The sequence below is a fragment of the Tyto alba genome, unplaced genomic scaffold (genome assembly GCF_018691265.1).
Source record: "Tyto alba isolate M040663 unplaced genomic scaffold, T.alba_DEE_v4.0 Super-Scaffold_19, whole genome shotgun sequence".
NCBI lineage: Eukaryota > Metazoa > Chordata > Aves > Strigiformes > Tytonidae > Tyto > Tyto alba.
In genome coordinates this window covers 7095551-7113166 of record NW_024881281.1, presented here as the reverse complement: position 1 = coordinate 7113166, position 17616 = coordinate 7095551, and the positions used below count along the sequence as shown (strand labels likewise).

Here is a 17616-nt window from a genome sequence, read left to right as displayed (position 1 = left end):
CCTACATCCAATTGGGGAAGTATTTCCCTGTATTTCCTGTGATTTTTCTTGAGTAGCTGTGAAAATGTCTTCTTTTTTCTAGGATTGATTCATCATGGAAGGCTGTCAGTTTTATTCAGTTTACAGCTAGGCTCTTGGAGGGTTACTTGAGAACTCAGCATGCTGTCAGATCAAAATGTGATTACATGTACATAGTCTGAAGTGTAACTTGGTTTTAAAAGGATGACAGTTGTAGGCTAAACTCCTTTTTAAAGAGGCACCTCAAAGACTGCTGTTAAAGCACATTGCGTGTGCTAGTGTCTGACTTACTCTCACAAAGTGCTGATACAAAAATCATAAAATGGCAACGGAAACTGTGTAGTGAAATAATCCAAACTTTGTATGTGCTATGTAGAAAGACAAGATTTGCTCATTAACGTGTTTTCTATGTTTATTAGCTAGTTGCTTTTAGAATTGTCCTGTAACTATTAGTCTATAAGTTTATTTTTCATTTAAAGTTATTTAAGGATCTGATGCTAGAACACACCACCAGTTTCACCAAAGTAAATAGTACTGTAGCTGGAACAGCGTGGAAAAAAAAAAATAATTAAGCTGTGTGGGTGAAAAACTTATTTGGGGAATAAGCAGCAAGTTTTTCCACATGATTCAAAACGTGCTTGGGCTCCTTCTCGGTGTTTTGCAGGCGAGACCCTAAACCAGGGCTGGGGTCTCCCCAATAGCTGCGCGGGCGGGGCGGGGAGGGGGGGGTCCGGGCTGGGGCAGGCCGCGCATGCGCACCTGCGGCTTCCCCCCCCGGGGGGGCGTGGCCCGAGGACCACCGCCCCACTCCCCCCCCCGCCCCCGGCGATTGCGCCGCAGCGCTCGGGCCCCCCCGGCCCAGGAGGGAGGCGGCCGGATCAAGATGGCGGCGCGAGTGCTGCTGCGGCGGAGCCTGGCGGGAGCCAGCGCCGTGCCGCGCCTCCCGCCCGGCGGCGGGCTGGCCCTCAGGTGAGCCCTGAGGGGGTGAGGCGGGCGGGAGAGGGAGGCTGGAGACGGAGCCGACGCCCCGCCGCCTAGATTTTTGCCCCCAACACACACCCCCCGGCACTTTCCTGACTGGAAATGGCGCCCCGCTCGCCGGGGCAGCTGACGGGTCGGGCCCGCGGCCCTCCTGTGGGGCGGGGAGTGCGACCCGCTTGGGGTATCCTTCAAGGTCATTGGCCCCAAGGCCAGCCCCTTCCCCTCCCACCCCCAAATCCGGCCCTGCGTGGGGATGGTGGCCGCGCCGCTGCCCAGCCCCGCCGAGGACCGGGTGCCCGCACCCCCCTGCCGCCTATTCCCCGGGCTCCGGCCGCACGGACGCCCCACCCTTGCCCAGGCACCCCGCGGCCACGCGTCGCCGGGTTTCGGGGTGCACAGCCACCCTGCACGCGTGTATTCCCGGTGTTGCAGTAGATGGATGCTCTGCACCCAGATATCCCTCCGGGATCCGGGTGTACAGCTACTCCACATCCCAACTCCACCAAGCAACAGGATGCGTGGCCGCCCTGCATCTGGTGTCAGGGTGCGTGGCTGCACACTCAACACCCTTCTTGGTGCCACTCCACACACACGGTGCCAGGTTGCCCCCCTGCCTAACACCCACGTTTCCCCCGGTGTTGGTGCATGACTGCACGCACCAGCATCTCCCTGCCTTCATTGATGCACAGCTACACATGGACCCCAGCACGTGTGCGCAGCCCTTGGGTGTCAGGGCACATGTACTCATACTTCCCTCAGCAGCTGGGATGTGTGTGCATGTGCATACAGCCCCCAGGTGTCAGAGCACATGCACGGACACATCCATGGAATTTTTGGGTGCCAGCACTTGCGTGCCCACAACTGATGTGTGAGGGGTCAGACGCACACACACCTCCTGGGTGGCAAGAGTGCGCACACACGTAACACAGCTCTCAGGGCACAGATGTGTACACATGTGTCTTGGGTGTAGGAAGCAAGACACACGTGCTTCCTGGGTGTTAGAGACACAGAAGCAGCCAAGCTGGCATGGGTCTACACACATTTTTTTCCTGACTCTTTGAAACGGGGAAAGCTGCTGTCTCAAGTCTCAGAATGAGCAGCAGCCCATGTGCAAGACTAAGGGCATCACTGAAAACAGCTATTTAAAACAGAAATGGGAAGAGTTGTATAGAGAATACGTTGTGAGATTTATGTGCGTGTTTTGGTGGGGTTTTTTAGTTTCAAAAAAACTTTGATATCTGTTTAGACCACAGATCAAAAACTGTAAGTTATAGACAAGTTGTTTTTCTTTCTCTTCCAGGCAGACATGGGTTTCCACAAAACCTAAATATTTGACCTGGTATCTCCCACCCAGTTTATATTTTGTGCTAAAGTAGAAGCTAAGTGGGATATAAGTGTTTTCACCATCATTTTTAATCTAAACAAGCTATTCAGTGTTATCCTTTTGTGTTCACAGCTCAATCTTTGTAGTAAGAAAGCTAAGCCCATAGGTAATGTATGTAGGCTAAGAACTTGCTAGCAAAGTCAAACAGTGCCTTAAAAGATTGCATGAAAACTCTAATAAGTATTGTTCCCAGAAAATAAAAAATTGTGAAATGTGTGATGGTAATTCTTTACAGTGTGTCTACATTTATTCTGTGTGTATATTCACATTTTCATTAGTGGTATTTGGAGTTTGGAACAATTTGGATCCAATATGTGTTTTACTTGAAACAGGTATTATAATATTGTGGGGCATAATGTTAAGAAGTTAGTTAAAAGTAGATCTTTTGGGTGATGAATTAGTTTTGAACTAATTTGTGGTTGATGCTCACAACTGGCAGTCCAGAGACATGAATTTAGTCCCTAGTCTTCCAGAGCTAATCTTGGATACATATTGCCCACACAAATGAACCAGTAATCAGTTCAGGGCTTCTTGATTTGTGATGTCTAGAATGACACCAGTAGTGTAGGACTTCTCTAAGGATATGGATTAAAAATAAGTCCATAGCATCTCAGATTGGGTGCACTGACTCTCTGTTTTAATAAACCTCAGCTGTTACCATTTTTTATTATAAGTAGAGTGTATATTTAGCTAGATAGTCATGATTAGTTAGTCATTGTTCGTGAAGAACTTTACAATTGCTGGGTAAAAGATTTTACATAAATGTAAAGTATTACTCATTTCACTGTATTGAATATTAAATATACATCCAGTTTTAGGTGGAATTTCACATTCAAGTCATGAGAGTACTAATAGCAAAGGAATTTGCTTTTCAGTATTATCCCTGTAACTCCAGCTTACTCTTGCTGCTGATAAAGCTGGTTCACAAGAAAAGCAACATGATTATTTGTCTCTTTCATCTTCAAAGTTTGCTGCAAACAATAATCCTCTTAGAAGAGTGTTCTAAGTATTAGTTTGCTAAGTCTGTTTAATAAAGGGGAGGAAATGGCAGTAGTTTACAGATCTGAATTGCAAAAATGAGCACTGCAGGACTGGGATTGAATTCTGTCTCCTAGAGCCCCATTTGCTGCCCAGTGAGCATTAGTGCTTACTTTAAGGGAGCTTTTTAGAACAACTTGAATTCATTAAGTGGGGTTTACCCCCAGTCATCTGGGACAGCTTGTGTTTCTGTGGCACTTCATGTAGATGTGACAACACAACTGCAGTCACCTGTGGCAGGCCTCCAGCTGTGGAGGAGACATCTGATCAGTAGACAAATCAGAGATACGTCTACTGCAGGCAGCTGTGTACCCTCTATTCTAGCAACAACAGCCTTATCGTGTAATGCCCTTTTAAATGCTTGTATTCGGGAATAGCTGCTTAGCTTTCAGCACAGTAACATGTTTGTGTGTTTGCCTACAGGCAAAGAAGGCACCATTTTCAATAAATACACCAATAAGGTATTTACCAATTATTCCTTAACTCTGAAGGTCATCTCACCTGCAGTTGTTGTTCTGGCTGTTACTGTTTCTTTGCTATGAAATACTTTTCCTTTCCTCCATCCTGCTTCCACAGGGTGAACCAGTTCATTATGTTATTTTCAGACATTGGGACTAAAAGGTTGATTGTTGAAAAACACTGCTAGAGTGAACTACTTCTGTGTAATACAGACAGGCATGTTCATGAAGATATTTTTCCCAAAGGAAGTTGAGATTTTCTTTCTCTGTCGTTTTTTCCTTGAATGATTGTCACAAACTTCTGATGTTTGGAAGACAGCTTTATAGCTGAAGATTAGCAGCTATCTTCTGGATCTTCTAGTCAGTAATTAAGGGTGAAAAGTTGAATTCTGAGGAAGGAAAAGGTTTACATTTCCAGCTATAATGCTGCGGATGTCAGATAAATATTTTAGTATTTTATCAGAAACCCCATATCAGAAAGAGGCAGGTTGAAGGAATTGCTTCTTATGAGAAAGACGAACAAACATTTGAGCTTGGGGTCTTCTGTCATACATTGTAGAGAATCAGTTAAATACATCAGCTTTCTTGTCTTTCTGCAGAGTTTGTGGTGATTGAGGAGTCTTCTGTCAGCTGGAAAAGAGAAGAATAATTCTTTTAACACATCGTTTTTAAAAAAGCACAATTATCAATTGTAATGTTTTGTGTACTCTCTGGTGTAAAGGGAAGTGGTATTATTTTGGAAGTGTACTTGCAGAAACTGTATAAAGGTTAGATAAAAAAAGACAGTGAAGTTGTTCTGTTTCAAAGAAGGAGAAATTGTGAATGTTGTACAAAGCATGTGGATCTGTACCCCTATATAGTTGCCAGAATTTGGAATTGAGATATTTGCATGCTGTTTGTTTCCTGACACTTGTAATTTTTCACAAATTAGACTTGCATTATACTTTTTATCTTGAAAAATGCGCTATTTAACTTCCTTTTTTAGAGCTATAGTTAAGCAACATAGGAATATATGGGAGTTACTTTCCTATTTACACTGTACAAAATTTTCCTTATGTGTAGTCTTTTTCCTCTTTTTCACTCTTGTCTGCATACATCAGGACAGACTCGGCCTTTTTGAGCAAAGGCACTTGCTTAAAAAGATAAATAGGCCACAGAAGCAGCCATCCAACCATTCCCAACCATGTGCACAAAGAATAAAAGTGGATAGCGTATGGTTAGCTGTTCAGCTCTGTATCTAGTAAAATGGTTTGTGAGAGGGTAAATCTCAGTGGGGGAAGAACTGCCTTTGCCTTGCTAGGAAGTGGCTCAGTGGAAAGGTTTAGTAACAGACATGTATGTAACTGTGTTATGATACTGTTTGCATTAAGCTTGATTGCGCCTATCTTCCCTGCTTTGTGGGCATTTTCAAGACGCGCTCAGTGACAGTATGATGTACTTGTTAATATGTAGGGGGCTGGTATCTTCAGCTAGCAGACCTCGTGAAGACAGTTGGTTAAAATCGCTATTTGTTCGCAAAGTTGATCCAAGGAAAGATGCTCACTCCAACCTTCTAGCCAAAAGAGAGACCAGCAGTCTGTATAAACTACAGAGTGAGTGATATTTTTATATTTAACATTATCATTTCTTTATTCTGTTCCTGCATTTCTCACATAATGTTGTTGTTTCAGTTCACAATGTAAAACCAGAATGTCTAGACGCCTACAACAAGCTTTGGTAAGTGTGCGTGTTATGTTTTCACATTTTAGACATGTTGATTTGATCACAAGCTGTTCCAAAAATTGGCAAATATCATAATTATTTAGAAGGGAGGTGGAAAAATTCCGCTTTTACTTTCAGGGTATGGTGTTAAATAGATCATATTATTCTTGGAGAGAGATGATGAAAGATACTTTACTCAGTTCACCCCCTGCTTTCCCTCTTGGGGGTGTCATTTTCCTAAGCAGCAATTTAGGATGTTGCCTTTTGTGAAAACATTGGTGATGTTTCTTGGAACAGCTCTCCTCCTTCCCTTAGTTGTCTTACAATTGCTGGTCCCTGTGAGTAGATCCTGGTATGCCAGCATGTCCCACTCCAGCTGCCAAGTAGTGGTTGTTTGCATACAGGAAGGAAAGGGGGAGATCACCGGTAAGTAAAACTACATGCCAGTATTAAATTGAAGTATAACTTTGAAGAGATTTTAGAAACCCAGGTGTCGACTTTCTCTCAGCTCTTCTCTATCCTTCTACAAAAGTAATGTTACTGAGATCTACTCTTAAAGAGCTATGCAAATCCTTGGATAGGATCTTTGCATTGGGGTGATATCCTCTAAAGGGAGCAGTACTGTTACGGGTTTTCCAAAAAGTTACAGCTTTGTAAAATGTATGAATTAGTAACATTTTAAATCTGCTACTTTAAGAACAAAATTGCAGAAATATTAGACCTGTTCTGCCTATGTAAACACTCCTCTGGAGCCAGAACAACTGCATTTTCAATAACTGTATGTTTAAATTTGAAAATGTAGTGAGCCTCGCATATTTTGAAACAGCAGTGCTTTCTCACTGATAGTGATCATCTTGTCAGTTAAATAAAACATTCTGAACATAATGATACCCTACTGCAACTAATTTTTTAAGTGTGGTGTATTGGTGAGAACACCAGCTGGGCTGGAGGGTGGGGAAGAAGTTTGCAACTCCCAGTTTATGTCCTCAGCTCAGTTACTGGTTGGTTGTACATCTAACATCTCCGTGCCTTCATGTGTTCAGCTTTGAAATGGGGCAAGATAACCCAAAACTGTTTTCCTTGATATACAAAGATAGAAATCCATTGGAATAACATTCAATCATAGAGTATTTTTAGCTTTTTTGCTTAAAAAAGTAAATACACAGAGAAGCACAATTAGCATTCAGCCAGCTTTCCGTTCAAGAGCTTATTATAAACATGTCCAGTTACACAGGATAACGAACCACTTCTCCTTGTTATCTCATGAGCTGCCTAAATGTGGAGGTAAACCAGAGGCATTTATTTTTAAGGAGAGAGACCACAGCTAAGAAAGAAACTGCTGACAGCAATCAGATGAAGTATGTGTAGTTAGATTTATTCTTTCCAAACCAAAGCAAATTTAAGTATTTCAGGGAAGGAGAAAACTTAAAAATGGAGCAATAAAAAACCCTAATCCTCTCTGAACTTCCCTCCTTCCTCTCCCTAAATTAAAGATGAGCAGGTTAATTCCTTATTCTGTATCAAATCAGAATAAGGATTAGTCATCATGTGTCAATAAATAAATAATGTAATTAAGACAATTATGAGAGTACTTCATGAATCACTGTGGTTAAGGACCCCTTCTGAGGAATTAGGAACAGTTATTTTTAAAAAGGAAAAAGATGATATTCATAAGGTATTCTGTGGTTGTTTTCTTCTATAATTTGCAACAAAATATATTTTAGGGTTATTGTAATAATTTAACATTCCTGTTTAAATCTACCTCTCTGGGCTCTCATTATGCTTTGCAGAAACGAACTGATGGTGAAACATCCTTGGAGAGTCAGTCTATCATGTTGTTTACACTATGTAGTGAGAAGTCTTGAGGTACAAATTGGTAATGAGATTTGCTCAAGGTTGTCTAGAAAGTCAGTGGCAGAATCAAGAGGAAAACTTGTATTTAATTACTTTCAGCCCAAGACCAGCCTACTTCCTATGATATGATATTGTGCAGAGACTCATTACCTGTGAGACAAACTGAGTAAGAGGGGTAGTTATTCAGGGAAAAATATTAAAATGCAAAGTTCAGCCAGACTAATTAACTTACTCATCAAAGTCAGTGCAATGAATGCTGTCTTAACCGAGTCAGCAATCGGTAAAACTTATAATGCTAATGTAGGCCACTTCAAAGTTTGAAAAAAATGTTAGAAATACTGGAAATAGTCAAACAGAAATTTCTTGCTGGAGACATTTTTAAGGCAGTTTCACTGTATGCTTTAATGTGTCAGTTGCCTCAAAGACCACTGTCTGAAATTGCAGAGAGTGGTAAGGCTGCACACTATGAAGTACAGTCATCACTTGATCTAGCAAAACACTTGGTTTTATTCATTCAGCTCAACAGAATTAATAGCACTGTAGTTGGTACAGAAGACTGTATTTTTCCTATTTTTGGTGTATTCTACCTCCCTTGATAAAAGTTTTTCCTAAAGCAAATCACCTATGTAGTTAGGCTGCATTTTCTGTAAGTGAGATATCCTGATACTTATTTTCCTAATATGTAGGGTAACCTTTTACGTGATAATGTATTGCATCAAAAGAATTCTACCATGCTGTGTATTTGTCATACAGTCTAAGAAATTATAACACTTACCTTAATTTTTTGTAGTGTTGTAGCTGTCTTTTCCCCTGTATAGCAGATTTTTGTATTTCAGCCTTCTCTTCTGAAAAGTAGAGCTTGTGAATTTACATACCATAATGATAAACGTATGGTGATTTGTTATACATATCAACTGTAGCCTCCCTGAAGGAAATGCAACATAGTGTCTGTATTCCTTGTTTTCAAGTCAAGAGGTGCTGCCAAAGATTCATGAAGAAAAACACTACCCATGTGCACTGGTGGGGACTTGGAACACGTGGTACGGAGAGCAAGATCAGGCTGGTAGGAGATAGAAGTACAACAGACTGTAAAACCATACAAGTGAAACGTGTGCTTGGCAGGTTTCTTCTCTTTAAATCATCTCTGTTGACAGTAAACCTTTTAGCAATGTATACAGTGAGGGTGTGTGTGCATAAATTATCAGTAGCCATATTAACATTTACAGTGCTTGCTCTATGTCTTGTTGAGTTTGACAGTAAAGCATTAATTCCTAAAATTTGTCCTACTGTTAACACACTTCCATGTTTTCCAGGTGGTAGATTAACAGTTTTGGGAAACGCTTGTAAAATGTGGTCCTGTAATATTTTGCAGGCACAGATCATGTTCCCAAATATTTAGGGTAAAGGCAAAGGCTTACAAAGACAGAATTTATCTTGCATTGGCCAGTATAAAAACTTCATTTCGACTTTCATACTGTTAATTGCTGTATGATAATGAAACGCAAATCTTCACGCCATCTGAAAAAATGATTGCATTGTAAACTCCACAATAAGCTTTACTGGAGGAAAGTAAAAGTATTTCTGTTCATGTTCATATAAAGATACTGCCTAACTATGCAGATTGAAAATATATTGGAACTAGAAATTACTGAAGAGCTGATACAGAGGTAACTACAAAAAGTCTAGTGTAGAGAGAAAACCTGAAACATTTCTTGGGCCCTGGGAAATTGAAGGAATGGGAAGCCACGAATACAGAGTGGTGTACTGATACTTGTTATGTAGGTTGTTATGTAGCTCCATTGTTAGAGCTCTGATAGTATCAATGTCATTGCTTCGTTACTGAAAAATATAAACATACTAATTCTTCCTGCATTCACAGCATATTGCAGTATTGACACTGACCAAATGCGAAGAAATAACAGTAGATAAACCAAACAATGTCTGAGAAACAATTCTAAAAGTTGGAGGGAAATTGGGGAATGAAGACAACGGAAGTGAGCATATCTTAGCCAAGTCTCATTCGTTGCTTTTGTAACTTATTAACACAGACTGTATCTGTAATTGCATCCATAGCCTGCCTTGAAAATGTTATTGCAACAGTTCTAGCAGTGTAACAAAGCAGATTATGGGGGTTGGACTTGCTCAGTACTTGTGCCCAGGCTGTGTTAATATTAGGTGGATATATGAAATTTGCCCTGGGGTAAGACAGCAGAAGCAGGTGCACTGGATGAATCTGCTATGATAGTGAAGTGCGTAAACATTAGTCTCCAGTTTGCTTTCCTGGAAAAGGCACAGGACTGCTTTAGAGGAGAGAAAATAGCTTTTGTGACTTTTGAGGTGAAATATTGTTGCCTTGCTATATCAAGTTATTGTAAATAAATCTTGTTATGATTTATTAAAGGGATTTATTATTATTTATTAAAGATAGATTGCTTTGAAAAAACTCAAATGTAGATACTTGTTCTGAAATTATTTTTATGGGGAAAATCCTAGCAAATGTAACAATTCTAGCATGTTTAGATATCTTCTTTTTTTTTTAATGTAATGTTTACATCAGAAATAACATTTGCATCATTTTTATGTCCTACAGAAAGTGCATTTATCTTTGTGTGTGCTTGAGTAATTTACTGGAATAAAAAATCTACACCTCTATTGCTCTTAGATTAAATTGGTATAAAACACATTTTTGGATTTAAGTCATCCTCTGAAATTGTATCTCAATTTCAACAACAGTCACATAAAGTCATCATCTCTTACTAGCATGGCAACAAAAAGTCCTTTTAGAAATGTCTCTGTTATCTCCAGAGCAGATTGCAAAATTTTCCAAGAGAACCCTTTTCAAAAGGCAGATGATTCCATTATTCTTAAAATGTTCAATTGTGTAGTGCTTTCTTAAATTAAAATTTATTTTTAAACCTGTTACCTGATTTCTATTTTTGTCTAATTCTCTAGTATGAAGAGCATTTTGTACTGTGATATTCCGTAAGATTTAGCACTGGTCTCTGACATCCCTGAAAAAGCTTCTTTTTTTTTGTTTCAGTTCATCTGTGGAGATATGAGGGAGGCTATCCTGCTCTCAATGAGGTCATGAGTAAACTCCGCCAAAATAAGGTAAAATGTGTTGATTTTGTGAGAATTATTTCTTCTACGCAGAAGAGAACAAAGAATAGTCAGAGCAAAACCCTGCACATTTGGATACCCACTTTTACTTCAATGTCTCATTGCTTCCTGTACAAACTTAGAACCCTCTGTGGAAAAGGGTTTATTCTCGGAAATACTGATGCTTAATACCTAAATGCTTTATGAAGCACTTACTCTTAGTGCTGTGTAAACATGCTACTTGAAATTTTCAAATATGCTGGGAGAATTCAGATGCCTTTACAATTTAAAGGATTTAAATGTCCCAAAACCCCAACGTAGCGTTAAAAAAAAAAATCTAAGCCACCATATGCTATACTGCTTTTTGTTGTTGAAAGATAATACACAGTTTGACAGCAATCACATTGTTTTTTAGGAATTCACAGAGTTTCGCAAAGAAAGAGGTAACATGCTTCTCTCACGCAAGAACCAGTTATTGTTGGAGTTTAGTTTCTGGAATGAACCTGTTCCCAGAGAGGGGCCTAATATTTATGAACTGAGATCCTATCAACTTAGAGTAAGTTTAAATTTTTAGTTTTTAAGCTCTGTGCTGTTGTAAAACGTTCAAAGCATGTTTATACAATGTAGATGGAAAACAGACCTCATCTTAAATCTGGTTCTTGTCAAAGCTGACGTCTGAGTTGTTGCTCTCAAAGTGTGGGGTCCAAAATGAAGACAGGCCCCAACAAGATACTAATATCTGCAGGGCTGAAAACCCTGTGTTTTCATTTGAAGGAAACTTCAGGCAAATGACTTAAGAAGTAATACAGTAAGTAAACGGTAATTACAGATGATTATAGTATGCTTATCACATGAAGGAAGTCATTTTGTTAATACATAGTGTTTTCTGTATGTAGATGTTGTGAAAACTGTCCACGTATTCTCCCTTTTTTTAATCTACAGTTTTAATAGTCTGTTTTGTTTTTCTAGCCTGGAACAATGATTGAATGGGGAAATTACTGGTAAGCATTGCTTTAACACTGACATTCTCCTATTTGAGAGAAGTATGTTTTAAAATCAAGTGGAAATGGCAGAATGGTACCAAAGCATTTCAGTCAATCAGTTAATGGTCTGCTTCTGTACTTATGCAACTTGTAAGACAGTTCTTTGACCCTTAATTTATCCTTTAAGGAAGGAAAGAGGAATTCAGTGTGCAAACAACATTTTGGGCTCTGTGGTTTGGCTTTCCTTCACATAACCCTTTTCAGAAAGCACTTAGTGAAGAGTGGTGGTTAACTCCTTGAGACTATGCTGGTCTTTCCCAACTTTCACAAGGCCACTAGATGCTGACTTACTCGTAGTTTAAATGGGCTAAATCTTGGCTCTTTTAATCTTCAAAAATTAAGTTGCATCTTGAAAAGCTATTTGTATGTTAATATATAGTTTAAAAGCATTTGAGACAGTCTTCTGTTGAGTATATGCTTCTGATTTTGTCTTACTTAAAACCAGGGTAAGTTTCTTTAAATTTACATTCACCGTCCTTGCAATTCTAATGGTTGATAGTTAAACAATTTGGAGTATTTTCAGGTATTTTGGCAAAGGTAATGACTTGGATTTTAGGCATGTCATTGATGTAATTTATTTAATTATAGTAATTTGAATAAAGTAAATTGAATTTAGAGTTTTTATAAAATAGGCATAACTATAGTGGTAGACAGTCTGTTTAAGAAGATGCAACAGGTTTAGAAAAGGGAGTTCAGAGAAATATTGATCTTATTTACACAACAAATCCTGGAGTGTTGCATAGGACAGCTGCATAGCAAAGGTCTATGTGAATAAAAAAGTTGTATTCCACTACCACAAAATCTGTGGTAAACAAGTGTGGCAAAGATGGTTTGACTGAAACACAAGGATTTAGTTTTAGAACAACCTGCTATAAAAATGACTTGCCAGTTTACACTGTGCCAGCAATTATCTTTATACTGAATCTAACATGGAAGAATGATTAACGCACAGTCTAGTGAAACTGTAGACCTCCAATTTTAACTCATTCTAACAAGATATATAGGTGTATTTTAATTACTTAGTGCAGAAAATCAGTATATTGCAGATATTTGTCTTAATTGCTGAAGTGTACTGCAAATGATGTTTAACATTTCGGCTTCCTTTCAACTCTGTTTTCCTTTAATTATCACTTGTTTCCTACCCAGATCTGCTGTTTTTAATGGCTGCTTTGCTCTTCTGTAGGGCTCGTGCAATTCGTTTCCGACAGGATAATAATGAAGCAGTTGGAGGATTTTTCTCACAAATTGGACAGCTGTATATGGTTCATCACCTTTGGGGTAAAATTGTGTTCCCTGCTTTTTTCCCACTGAATCAGCCCCTAACAGACAGGTGGCTTTGCCCAGGATACAAGGTTTTTACAAAAGGCAAAGAATATCTTAAAAGGGCTATTTTGGTTTACATCGACAGTGTTGATTTTCTTAATTTTTGTGTAGGTAACTTTATTCTTCAAACAAGCAAGCACAAGTGAACATTTCATGTTTTGTTTGGTTTCTGTCAACACTTTCTCATGGCCCTTTCTTACTAGGGACTATCTGTTTGCTTTCAGTAACACAAACACAAGCCATGTCCTGCTGTCTCTTTTCTCCATCCCCTTTCATGCTGAAGTCAGCTTTTTACAGTTTAGTTTCAAGCATTACATACACAGCACCTACAAAAAGGAAAGTCAAGCATTTATGTATGTTACTACATTATGGTATTTTGGCTTTCTCTGTGTGTTATTCTCCACAAATGCTTAGCTGCTTTTCACGTGTTAGAATTGTTTCAACTTGAAGAAACTCATTGTCTAATATTTATTTTAGAAAACATGCAGTATTATCTTCATATCTCAACAATTCAGAGTATTATATTCCAGCATTAGAAATCTGATACCACTGATGTAGAACTGTACTCTGTTACATTATCTGTCTTACCTGTGTCTAAGACATTCTCTCTCTTCCCCAGTTCCTTCTGTTTACGTTGGTTTGGGAGCTTCCCTTTTTGTGGAGAGCTTCTGACTTTTTTCCTTCCCAGTGTTTGCAGCCTTCTAATTACACACTAGAATACTTCTAAGGGAGCTATTCATGTGTAGGAGGAAAAGGAGTTACTTCTAAGCTTTATGCTTGCTGTTTTCCCTCACCAGCTTACAAAGATCTCCAAACCAGAGAAGATATAAGGAATGCTGCATGGCATAAACCTGGATGGGATGAACTAGTCTATTACACAGGTAACCTATTAACTTCATTGGAATGCTGGAGGTAGACTTCTGTGCATGCCATCATTTTTGTTCTTCAGTACATTGCACAATGATAAAATGTTTTGCACCTCTTGTGTGTGTCTGTCTGTATGTCAGATTTGCTACTGTAAGGGAAAGGAGGGACATTTCACTAATCTGTAAAGTGAATTTTGCAATTGATTGTATAAACTCGGGAAAGTTGCCTGATTGCTAAAAAAAAAATGCTACATTAATAGTAAATCCATATACAAGCATCTCTCCTGTAGAACAGATTGGTGTAAATGCTTAAGTTTGTGTTCAAAAATGTAGGGAGCCAATAGTGAAATGTATATTAAATTACTGCCTCCAATATTTCATGAAATACGGGAGCCTTGTTAAATGCATTCCTTTGAAAAGGGAGTTTAGACTTTGGAACTAGAAGCCAGGAGATCTTTGAGATCAAAGATAGCTTTCATAACAAAACTTGCAAAAATATGCAAAGCATGTCAGATTTTGGATCCATAGGGTACATCTCAAATGAAGTATACCAGAAAAATGTAAGATAACTTTCATTATGGGGAAAAGGAGTGGAAATATTTGTCTTCAAAGAAGGAGACAGATTATATTTAAAAAATCACTTGTTCTCAAAACTAGTATGCTTCAGTTACAGGAATGTTGGTGGTTACTGATGACTTGGCATGCACTATCTAGGAGAGTAATTTGAAGACAGTAATATCTGTTCAAACCAAGTGTGCAGAACTGCTAATGATCTCTGTTAGTGAAATTAAACCCTGTCTCAATTTTTTTCAGTGCCCCTTATTCAGGAAATGGAGTCCAGAATCATGATACCGTTGAAGATTTCTCCACTTCAGTAAAATCACTGATTTACTTGTGCCTACATAGATACAGTGACAAGTATTTGTCTTAATTTAATTTATGGTATACATTGTATATCATAGTCTGAAATATAAAAATACTGTATTGAGCTTATAAAAGAGACCTCTTTTCTTGAGAATCTAATGTCCTTTTGCTCTGACGATTGTACCAGGGAGAAAAGAAATATAGGACTGTAAATAAAAGGTTGGTTAATTGAAAACAAGTGCAAAGACATATATGAGTTCCTCTTTGAGACAGCTCATCAAGTTGAATATGGCATACAGTATTTAATATCTTCTGCTACATACAGGATGCCCAGTGTTCAGTAACCGAACATAGTGTTACAGTTGCTGTGGCCTTTGTCTAGCATTATAATGACTGCACATTTTAAAAACGAGTGTGAGAGTTCTGAAATTAGAAGCTCTGAAGCCCTCAGATAGCTCTGAAATACAAGTAGATGTTCTCGCAGGCCTGAAATCAGTAAGTAGCTCTTAATTTACAAATAGCCAGTCATTAATTGAGGATAATACTGTTTGTCAGGTGATAGCTTATGGACAGAGAATAGGGCATTCTGTTTTGCAAGACTCTAAAGCCTGTTGAAACTAATCACGCATTTGTGTAGATCCCTACACCTGAAATAAATTTTGTGAAGTATGACCTACAGTTTTCAAAGAGGTACTGACAAGACATGGTTGTCTGTTCTGCAGGGAATCGAGTTCAGATAGATACATTTAACTCTACAAATAACTTGGAAGTCTAGGAAAAGGGGTTTAATTTAGTAAGCAATCATGACTTCAGACATATGCTTGGTCGAGTGTTTCACTAACTGTACAGTAGGTACTTATGAATTGATGTGTGAAACTGGCGCATGTTGAGTCAATAGGATTGGCATAAAGCAGTGTACCATTATGTCCAGTTCTATTTTGGTTTCACTTTTAGACTAGAATGTATCAACACTTTTGGTGTCTGCAATGATGTGAACATCCTGTAAGTGAAAATAATATTCTCTCTTTAAAGTGGCTACAAGAATCAGTGTAACATACAGAATGTACAAATCAGTTACTGAATGTCCAATTTGTACATTTTAAGGAGTTTTCAGGAAGAACATACCAGTCAATAAAATCCTTTTAATTTTCACATTTTACTGGAACCCTTATATGTATTATACCACCTGTGTTTTCTCTCATCTTGCAGTATTTATTATGGAAAATTTGAATAATTGCATAGACTATTTCAGCTTAACTAATATCACTTCTCTATGTCAGGGACAGCATTTCCCATTATTTTGCTGTCCTCCTCCAAAAAGAATTTACAATATCTCCATTACATCCCATTTTGCTAAGTGTTGTAGAGGTCATAAGTGCTGTGGTGATAAATACAAAATATTTTTCCTTTCGATTTTTCTCCGTAACTTCTGCTTAATTTTTCAGATCTGATTTCTTCTTTTCTTCCCTGTGAAATACACTGCACTCTTGCCTTCGCTTGAATTTCATCTTGAACGAAGCCTATATTTGATCTGATTCTTGTCTGTTTTCGTATTTTCTTCTGTTGTCAACTGATTATGGGTTTTTACTGAGGAAAATTCTGTACTATATTGGCTTAAAGTTCTCAGCTTTACTTACTCATTGGGCATTTCAGCTGTTCCTTCTTGTAAAACAGTCATGAGCAGTACTATCATCTGGGGCTGTCATTTTTCCAGACTTTTGGAACTACTATTTAGCTGCAAAAGGAAAAAAAGGATAGCAATATCAGCTTCCAGACCTTGTTATTTTTCCCAGTATCCACCTATATTTGTTGTTCCTACTTGTCTTTGTAACATACTCCTCGTAACCAGCAATCTCAGTCAGAGACAGAAAGCGAAAAACATTTTTGGAGTTACAGGATTTTGTGGGTTCTAATGCAATCCATGTTTCTTACCTTCAGCTGGGAGCACTAGGAATTAAGTTCAGTCAGGCAGAGCTCTTGTTTAAGGACCATGAAGTTTTGCATGAATAAGAAGTCTAAGGAATAACTGGATGTTTTGCAGGGTGACATCATACGGCAGAAGTCTCTTCAGTCTTTATACACTACCTAAGATCTGAATTCCCACTAGTGTATTATGAATGTGCCTCCCATTGTTCTGAGCTTCAAACTCATGCTCTGGCTGTCCTCAGAGAGAGATTAGTTCCTGTTATCTTAGTTACAGATAACTATGTAAACTCACCAAACATAACACAGTAGATAAATAACCAATGCCAGTCTTTTCTTGCTTCTTTTTGCCAGAGCCTTTCCCAAAATTGGTTTTCACCTCTTGTGAACACTGTTGTGATTTTCCTTCTTAATTTCATGGGCAAGTCTGCCGCCTTCTTTTGACTAGCAATACTTCAGCATTTCTTAGAGCAGAATTTGTAGCATTCAGAACTCAAGTCACTTTCCAGTGGTCGGAAAGTGGGGGACAAGGCCTGGAAGAGTCTCTGGTAATTAATTACCAATTCTTGTTCCACTGTAATAAAGACACAATTAAAACTCAAGTTTAGTTGTCCTGTAGTCCTCCTAGAAAAGACTGCACACTGTTCTTCTTAGAAGTCCCCTTATGCAAATTGAATATATAACTTGAAGCAATTCTACCTCACTGAATAATTGCATTAAAATTAAAGACTTTCTGTGGAGTGGTGTGCCTCCCCATGCTGCTAGTCAGGAGGCCCACCTGAAGACTGGGTATTACTTGCCAGATGTGTGCTACTCTCCAGACTTTGCTCTACTGTGATGGGATATGTTCAGGTAAATCGGTAGCTTGATTGTAACATTAAAACTTCCCTCACGCTACTTTATTCCCTCCTATTTTTCCCAGTATTTTAAACTCGCTAAGCTAAGTAACCCTTTTGGTACCTCCTGGACCAGGTTAGGTCAGGCTCGATATTTGCCCAGGGAAAGGGGGGTGGTATTTTTTTTCAAACCAGTCAGACCTAAAGAGCTCTTGTGAAATCACTGGC

The 17616-nt window shown here is 38.8% G+C and overlaps 1 protein-coding gene across 1 annotated transcript; it reads left to right on the top strand.

Annotated features, from left to right (window-relative positions):
* Window positions 1-832: 832 nt before the first annotated feature.
* Window positions 833-15783, top strand: NIPSNAP2 (nipsnap homolog 2). Its single transcript, XM_042791705.1, has 10 exons — window positions 833-987; window positions 5332-5471; window positions 5550-5595; window positions 8403-8497; window positions 10475-10545; window positions 10949-11089; window positions 11503-11534; window positions 12760-12854; window positions 13697-13780; window positions 14579-15783. Exons 1-10 carry the CDS (start codon window positions 902-904, stop codon window positions 14641-14643), a joined length of 855 nt encoding a protein of 284 aa, XP_042647639.1. The 5' UTR covers window positions 833-901; the 3' UTR covers window positions 14644-15783.
* The last annotated feature ends 1833 nt before the right edge of the window (window positions 15784-17616 follow it).